General features: G+C 40.2%; 1 protein-coding gene across 1 annotated transcript in view; it reads left to right on the plus strand.

Moving 5' to 3' along the window:
* pacsin1b (protein kinase C and casein kinase substrate in neurons 1b) overlaps positions 1 to 4,054 on the plus strand; it is a 29,447-nt gene extending 25,393 nt beyond the window's left edge. The window contains exons 5-10 of the mRNA XM_010742571.3: positions 445 to 600; positions 972 to 1,147; positions 1,238 to 1,358; positions 1,998 to 2,122; positions 2,238 to 2,434; positions 3,295 to 4,054. Of these exons, the coding sequence (XP_010740873.3) occupies positions 445 to 600; positions 972 to 1,147; positions 1,238 to 1,358; positions 1,998 to 2,122; positions 2,238 to 2,434; positions 3,295 to 3,404 (885 nt within the window). The 3' untranslated portion in view covers positions 3,405 to 4,054. The remainder of the gene's footprint in view (positions 1 to 444; positions 601 to 971; positions 1,148 to 1,237; positions 1,359 to 1,997; positions 2,123 to 2,237; positions 2,435 to 3,294) is intronic.
* Positions 4,055 to 9,014: the final 4,960 nt, after the last annotated feature.

Raw genomic sequence — 9,014 nt, forward strand, 5'->3', positions numbered from 1 at the left:
TTGTAGCTGCAGTGGCAGCAGATGTTTCACAAACAAACCCCAAACTATCTGCTAGATTAGATGTCAATATTGGCAACTTATAAAACAAACTTTTGATTAGCTTTTGACTTTTGATATTTTGAACTAATAATGAAACTTTCTGTTGCGGTCACTTATCATGAAACACCTCTATAAAGAATGAATTTGATGCACACTCATGCAACATTCCCTAGTTTTACTGTGCAGATTTGTTTCTTTTCTTTGGCTTGTGTGACAGTAAACTGGGTATCTTAGGGGTTTAGACTGTAAGCAAAATATCAACACACTTGTGCTTCAGGTTATGTGTTTAAATTTCATAAGCAAAAGAATAATCATCAGAATTAACAACAATAAAATATAATTAGTTGTAGCTTTACTAAAACTCAGTCAGTGACATGCTTGTGTATGCCTCTCATCTTCCTTTAGCTCGAGGCTGCCAAGAAGACCTTCCACATGGCCTGCAAAGAGGAGAAGCTAGCGTCCACCAGAGAGGCCAACAGTAAGGGAGAGACCCCGATGCCCGCTGACCAACAGAAGAAACTCCACGAGAAATTGGACAAGTGCAAACAGGACTCCCAGAAGGTGAGGGCATCCAACTGCTGCAGCTCCAACACCACGTTTACCACAATCAAACCAAAAGCAAATCAGCTCACAGGCTAATTTTAAGATGTAGAGCTGGTTTAGCTGGGAGACGTGTTTATAAAGACGTCATAGCTGAACTCAGTGTAGCATTGTTAATGTGTGACTGAATATCACACCTCCACCTCTACTGATGTGTGCTGACGTGGACTCTGGTCTCCTTTGACAGCCTTGACCTTCATACTTGTGTTTAAATACCCATTTATTGTCTCTTAAAGGTTAAAGACCTCAGAACTGAACATGTCATTCAAACATTAGTTATCAATGAGATGTTGTAGATCATCAATCAGTTTGTTGCTTGTGTTATGACCCAGGCCAAGGAGAAGTATGAGAAGGCTCTGGATGAGCTGAGTAAGTGCACTCCGCAGTACATGGAAAACATGGAGCAGGTGTTCGATCAGTGCCAGCAGTTTGAAGAGAAGAGGCTGAGCTTCCTCAGGGAGGTGCTGCTGGACGTCAAACGCCACCTCAACCTCACAGAAGACCAAAGGTTTGAGATGTTTTACGACTGTGGAAATCATCACGCAAAATCATCAGCTGGTCTTTGCCCATGCGCTAAACCCACACTGTCTTCTCACAGTTACGCTGCAGTGTACAGAGACCTTGAACGCGTCATCACATCAGCCAGCGCGCAGGAAGATCTGAAGTTGTTCAGCAACATCCACGGACCTGGCATGCACATGAACTGGCCACAGTTTGAGGTACAGAAATAAAATCTACAATCCTCACTGTTCGGCGTCCTGCTATCTATACTGTCCAATCATTCAAGGAATAGTCTGTTGTTATTATACATACCACTGCCTTGATCGATTAGCCTGTTTGTGTTTTTGGTTGTTTTAACACAGTTGGATCTAGAAAGCATTAAAAGTTACACAAGGACACAAACTAACTAACTGATTGAGACAGTTGTAGTGCAGCAGCTTGTTTTCTGTGAGGTAAATTTGCTGTTTTTAGTCTGGTGACTTTGAACAGAGTGACATATAACAGCTGTTTCTAGTAAACACAGTAGATCTTACTCTTTAAAAAAGGGTCTGTATCTGAAGGGATCCTTTTCATAATGTTGTCAGACACTTATAATAACAATCTGAGCCTATCACTGGCAAAACAAGCACTTTTAGTAGACGTACACTGATGGTGCGCATTGCCCAGAAGGATTACATTGCAGCCCATATTTCGGCTGCAGCCCTCTCTCTCATTACTGTACCAGGTTGACAAGTATCTTATTATTATTACTCAAAATATGTATAAAATGTGACATACTGGGACATACCTGAAATTTAATGGTAGTTTCTCTTCCATGCAAACAAATCCAAGACTAAACATGTTTTGTCTCTTTGTAGGAATACAATCCAGACCTTACCCATCACATCTCTAAGAAAGAAAAGTCAAAGAAGAGCAGTGATGGAGTCATGCTGACTAACGTCAACACAGTAGTAGATCATGCTCAAGCTGGTGACCGAGGAAGGTAAGATTAAACACAGATATATTTAATATGTTTGACCTGATTTAACAGATTCAAAGATCAAAAGACTGCTGAAACGACTGAAAATGAACGTTCTGCTGACTTGTGTAACATCTAGTGTCAGCAGCTACGAGAAGAACCAGGCATACACGGCCTCCACGGAGTGGTCAGACGAGGACCAGACAGCGCCGAACTCAGGCAATGACACCAACGGAGGGACGAACCCCTTCGAGGAAGATGCGGGCAAAGGTGTGAGAGTTAGAGCGCTGTACGACTATGACGGCCAGGAACAGGACGAGCTCAGCTTCAGAGCAGGTGACCCTTCTTGTACAGGACGTCTGTGGTGTCAGACCTGTCCAGTTTATTGTTGAGGTGAACATCTAAGTGTGTGTATGCTCCCTCCATCTCGATATCCAATCCCTGGATGTTCAACATAAGAAAATGTAGCCATTGTGACAAGGACAAACATCACACTGCACTAGTGACAAATAGTAGTTGTGTATTAGCCATATTTTGGCATACATATTAAAAAAATGTTTTATGAGCTTTGGGGTTTGGCAATATCACAATATATACTGTACCTCATGAGGCGACAGATATATGTGATTGCTTTATGGCAGTTGTTTTGTTACCAACCAGATTGTTATCCAGTTTTTATGCTAAGCTAAACTAACCAGCTGCTGGCTGTAGCCTCATATTTAATGGACAGGTAGAATGTGGTATTGGTCTTCCCATCTAGCTCTTGCCTACTACCCAAAAACATTCCCATCTGGTTAATTTCATGCAGTCTCCAACACAGGTGAAGGTTCTCAGTCATCTTTCTTTGAGGAGAGCTGGTTGTAGATCCATGAAGATGTTTCACCTCCCATCCAAGAGGCTTCTCTGTTGAAAGACCATAAAATAAATCTGTTAAAATGTTATTTATGGGGCGGTGCTTAGCTCAGTTGGTAGAGCAGCCGCCCCATGAAGGCTCACTCTTCAGCTGTCTTTATCAAATAAAAAGCTTGGATATCTTGATACTTCTATAAATCACACCTGCTGTCTTCAATACCACTTAGGCCTACATCGGTATTGAGTGTTTAAGAGTGAAAATATGGATTATTGGCGGAGTATTCCTTTATTGTTCTTGTTCTGTGTTAAAATTGACTGATTTCTGTCTCCTTTCTTTGATAAAGGCGATGAGCTGACGAAGCTGGAGGAGGAGGACGAACAGGGCTGGTGTAAAGGTCGTCTAGACAGCGGCCAGCTGGGTCTTTACCCGGCCAATTACGTGGAGCCGATCTAGCCCCTCCAAGCTGAGGGCGCTTGTCTCGTCGGAGGGCAAACCCAGACTGAAACCGTCCGGTCATTAACTGCACATTGCCACAGACTTGAAAGCAAAGCTTCCTCTTCCCCCCGTCGGGCACAGTGAGCTGTCTTCATCTCAGCGCTCATCACAGAGACGATTTTACTGAAACATGATCTGTTCAGGATCACATCATCTTCAACCGAAGCAAAATATTTTAGTCTCTTTTGTGTGTAGCCGTGTTTGATTTCAGATGTGATGCTAACATGCCATACAGTATGTCCTCTCATCGTAATATTGATATGGTATCGTCGGTCGTGCCTGGATAGTGAGAATGAGCTACGCATTGTGCATTTCATGTATATATTTTAATCTTTTTTTACAGTCTGGATGCTTGTACAGTTTTCCTCGTTGGATACAGTGTTTTCTTTGTGAAATATTTACATGTTTAGCAGTGAAGGAACCGCTTGGCATTTTGGAAAATGTGCTTATTGAATTACTTCTTGAGAGTTCAATAAGAAGATACCACTCCCATATTTTCAGTAAATATGAGGCTACAGGCAGAAGCTGGTTAGTTTAGCTTAGCACAAAGAGCTACACTGGTACCATAAACCATAGACATATATACATAGACGCTGCATTGAGCGCTGAATCATACGTCGACGTCGCCACCATATTGGATCGGGCAGATCTGCCGGTGAACTAATACAAGGAAATGGACTGAACTTCATAAAGCGCCTTTCTACAAAGTTCTTTAAGTTAATGCCTCTTATACACCCATTCACACACACACTAATATATCTGGGAAACAAACAGGCACCAAAAACAACGTATGTAACTTTTAAAGTGATGATTATAAATGTTTACTCCTTATGTAAGCACCAAACCAACGTATGTGTTTTTCTAATGCTGAGTGTTTACAGCTACTAATGTGTGTAACACTGTTACTGTGATGATAAATATTGAAATATTTATATTTAACATTTAATCTGTGTCTATAATAACCAGATCCTGTGTGTGTGTGTGTGTGTATGTGTGTGTGTGTACACACAGATTAAATGTTAAATATAAATATTTCAATATTTATCATCACAGTAACAGTGTTACACACATTAGTAGCTGTAAACACTCAGCATTAGAAAAACACATACGTTGGTTTGGTGCTTACATAAGGAGTAAACATTTATAATCATCACTTTAAAAGTTACATACGTTGTTTTTGGTGCCTATTTGTTTCCCAGATATATTAGTGTGTGTGTGAATGGGTGTATAAGAGACATTAACTTAAAGAACTTTGTAGAAAGGCGCTTTATGAAGTTCAGTCCATTTCCTTGTATTAGTTTACGGGCAGATCTGCCACATCCAATATGGCGGACCCGTTGACGTATCGTAACCAACGATCAACCCGCTCAATGCGGCGTCTATGTATATATGTCTATGCCATAAACAGCCTGCCTGCACCTCCAAAGCTAATTAGCAAGTATTTCCTCTGTTTAATCATTGAGAAAGACACTAAGCTAACCAGGTGCTAGCTCTATCTTAGTGGCTGCCTCCATGTTTGTAGTCCTGCCTCTGCCACCTCCCGGCTAATCTAAAAATTGGCCAAGACGTGGATCTGAGGCAGGCTGAATGATGGCAGGGTACTCAAACAAGCCATCTGTAACGGCACCCAACTGTCAATCAAAGCGACCACTCTGTTAATTATGCATAACTTTAAGCTTTAATATAATTTAAACAGGTGAATTATATAAAAAAAATCACTCTCAGTACAGTTATGAATGGGGAAATTAGTTATAGAGACCAAAACAGTGTTTTGTACCAGACTGTAAACATATTTATTTCTGCTGTGAAGTTTTAACATGGGGGCTTATGGAGACTGACTTGTTCTGTAGCCAGCCTCAAGTGGCTGTTTGAGGAACTGCAGTTTTTGGCACTTCTGCATCGGCTTCACTTCACAGCCACGCCGGTTGCAGCTTGCTCCGGCTTCATATTTAGTGCACAGACATGAGTGGTAGCTTGCTCCGGCTTCATATTTAGTGCACAGACATGAGTGGTATCGATCTTCTCATCAAACTCTTGGTAAAAAGCGTTATTTAAGCATATTTCCCAAAAGGTGAAACTTTTCCTTTAATGCATTTTGTTGTTTTCCTGCTGCACTCCACAGCATGTCAGCGAATTAGCATTTTGAAACGAGTCACCAAGCAGAGCTTCTCTTTGAAATGGAAATATGCACTACCAAACCGTGCAAGGATTGTTTACATTACTCACCGCTGTCCCGCCTGTCTCTAACAAGGTGCCTGTTATAACTAATGTCATTTAGTTTCTGCTTCTGTTTTGTTTTTACGTGCAGATCGTGTTAATAATGCAGCCATCATGAACAAGACCTGCCTGGAAATACAAACACAGAGCTGTTTTGTTTGTACGGAGATTAGCTTAATTCCACAACCAAGGTTTCAATCATTTTTCCCTTTTTTTTTTTTTTTCTATTTCTGAGACTTGTTTACTCTGAGTGAATGTCAGTGACTCGGCATTATCAGCTTCCAGCTCTTATCTCTGTGATTATGTGCATGCTGATGCTCCTACACACTGTTTACTCTCTGATCTGAAATGATCCGGTGCATGGCCTCAATTTGTTCCCACCAAATTATTGATTCTTGATCAAGTTAGCTCCTATTGGGATGACGACGATGAAGATGCCATCGATTTGCATTGCCTAACATAGTCTTTTCTGATTGGTCACTGTGAACCAAAACACATGCTGTATTAAATATCGGCTATACATGTCTTTATAGGTAAATCTTTAGTTTTAATCAGAAACTTTATACAAACAAAGATTGAGTGCATGTGGCGGTACAGTACGTGTTATATGAGAGTGGTTTGTTACTCCTGGTTACCACAGCTGTTGGTGAACACTACACCCTCGTCGACGAGGAAGGCGGGTGTTCTCTTACTGATGGAGAAAGCTGCACTGAGCACTGCACTAGAAAGCAGAAAGAGGATCTGTCTCTGAAATATTGATGAGACGATACAGCCTTTCTTCTGCTGCAAAATAGAAGTTCATTTTTTTAGAAAAAGATCCAGGAGGGAAATGTCTCTTATACTGTGTTTATGCTTCTGTATGCTTTTTCTTTTTTTTTTTTTAACAGAGTTGCTCCTTGTTAGCGCTCAGAGGGGTGAAATGAATATTGCCTTACTAAAAATCTACCACCCTGCCACTCCAACGACTCTCAACCGTCACATTCGTTGAAGTGAAAGAGAGCTCGCCACCACAGAATCTGACTCCGGCTTATCCAGCTCAGTTTACACTGACACAACACAAACGCCCTCTTAGTCTGATTGAGGATGATATTAAAGTACTTCTGACTGTACCTGAAACAGAATGGGACTCAAGTGTATTGTGTAAAAGCAGACGTGTAAAGCTACAACTGCAGCATCCACTGTGAAAACTCCTGTGAAAAGATCGTAAATCATATTTAAAGAAAATGCTCAAATGCTCCTTTTCTTTGTCGCTCATGCTGGAAACATTGTTCTGCAATGTTGAGGAAAACCTTTAGAGGGCTTTTTTCCTTTCTTTTTTTTTTTAGCATAGTGCTGTCATTTCCAAACTGTAGTGCCTGTTCATATGCATATGCAAAAATAAAAGATGTCATCAGAAAGCTCTGAGGCATGTATGACACTTTGTAAGGTGAAAAATGGGATGCACATGCTACTACTCTGTCCTACACAGCCAAAATATATTAGTTAACATTTAATTAGGACCAAACTCTGACTTGTTGACATTTATTTTGCCATATAACATTTATGCCACATAAATGTATAATTACAAATAAAACATCATAGCTTGAGGTAGCCACAGCTAGGGCGGGTTCTCAATGTGTACTCCGGCTTCCTCCCTCCAAAGACACTTAATTGGTTGATTGGTGACTCTAAGTGTGCCTCTCGCCATAAGTCCTATCCCAGCTGACTTAGGGCAAGAGGCAGGGTTCACCCTGGACAAGTCTCCAGCCCCCGCAACCCTGATCCTGTTGAGGATAAGCAGGTACAAAACATGGATGGATGGACTGATGATGGATGTAGTAAAGTGGAAGCAGAAAGTAGTAACACTGTCTCACTGTCTAAATGAATACTACAGAAAGTCACTGGGAATTCAACTTAATCTAAACCTAAATGTATGTTTTCAAAATTAATGTGTAAATCACAGAGTTCAGTTTTACTACTGAGCAAAAAAAAAAATCAAACCTAAAGATTGAAATACAGAACACAAAATTTTTAATTCATATACCTCAGGGCTTCAAACTTTGTGGATTTGGGATTTTACATTTTCAGGGAGGGTCACATGTCTAAATATCTAAAGTGAATGGATTTAACAGTTTTAATGGCATCAGTCTGAGCTTCCTCACCTTTAATCTTGTCTGAGAAAGACTTAAATTAAGGTTAAGTGACTAAGTACTGTAACTCCCATCTGCTGAGGCCTGCTGGGTTTAATTTAATTACAGTATCTGCCACTAGAGGTCAGTAGAAACCAGAATCAGCTCTTTAACAGGCAGATTAATCATCGGATTGTGAGTCAAATTTCCACAAACAACACACAGGACTGTCACGGGACTCAGGTACATGTTCAACAGCTACACGACAATCACCTCAGGCTCCAAAAAATGTATAGTGCAATAAGTGAATTAGTCCAATTATGCAAATTTTTGATTTGTTATTATTACTTGATAATATTTTGGTATTTCCTAAAAGGGGTTTCCTCGAATCAAAGTGCAAGGGTTTCTTCATAGACTCTTCATTTTGTCACATTTTGGGATAAAAGAAATAAGCAGAAATAACATTTTTATTCCAACTAAAGTTAAAACAGTCAGAAGATGTAATTATTGGAACATCTGTACAATATTCATGTGTGAATATCTGTACAATATTTATGTGTGAAATTTAAGTGGATGTTAACAGGAACAAAACATTGCAGGGGAAACTGGTAAAAGCTCAAATGAAATATTGCAACGACAAACATTTTTAAATGCTTTCTTTTAATAATATATGTATGTGGCACTCCCTACTTAGAGTTTATGTGCTGGCATGGACTCATCTTTGCAGGGCGGGTGTTGAATTAAAACGTTTGTTGTTTTTATTATCAGCAGCAGTGAAGGGTGAGGCCTATTAATTAGTGCACAGTTCATATAAGTGCAGACGTAACCTCATTTATATTCTACAGGTCTGTAATTCCCCTGAGCAATATGCATTTGTTAGTGTATTACAACATCACCCTGATGCTGACATCTCAGATAATCATATAGATATCACATATCGTCTCCTTTCACCTAAAGACTGACAACTTAACACCTACTTTATCCTTTCTACGTCCCTCCGCGAGATTAAAAAACTGGTGTAAAGTGGAAATTAGTTTACCTTGCACTTTCTTGAAAACACATCATGCTACCCGCAAGATTAAACTGCTCTGCGTAGCTCAAGGCACTTTTTCTTGGCAGATGAACAGTCCAATACAGTCTCATTTCACTGTGAGAATGATTATTACACAATTTAAAACCTGTTGGTCTTTATGAAAGAAAAACAGTTTGCTGAGGGGGGGTGGCCAAAGTGCATGTAACTGAA

This window comes from Larimichthys crocea, chromosome VI, assembly GCF_000972845.2.
Source record: "Larimichthys crocea isolate SSNF chromosome VI, L_crocea_2.0, whole genome shotgun sequence".
Classification (NCBI taxonomy): Eukaryota; Metazoa; Chordata; class Actinopteri; family Sciaenidae; genus Larimichthys; species Larimichthys crocea.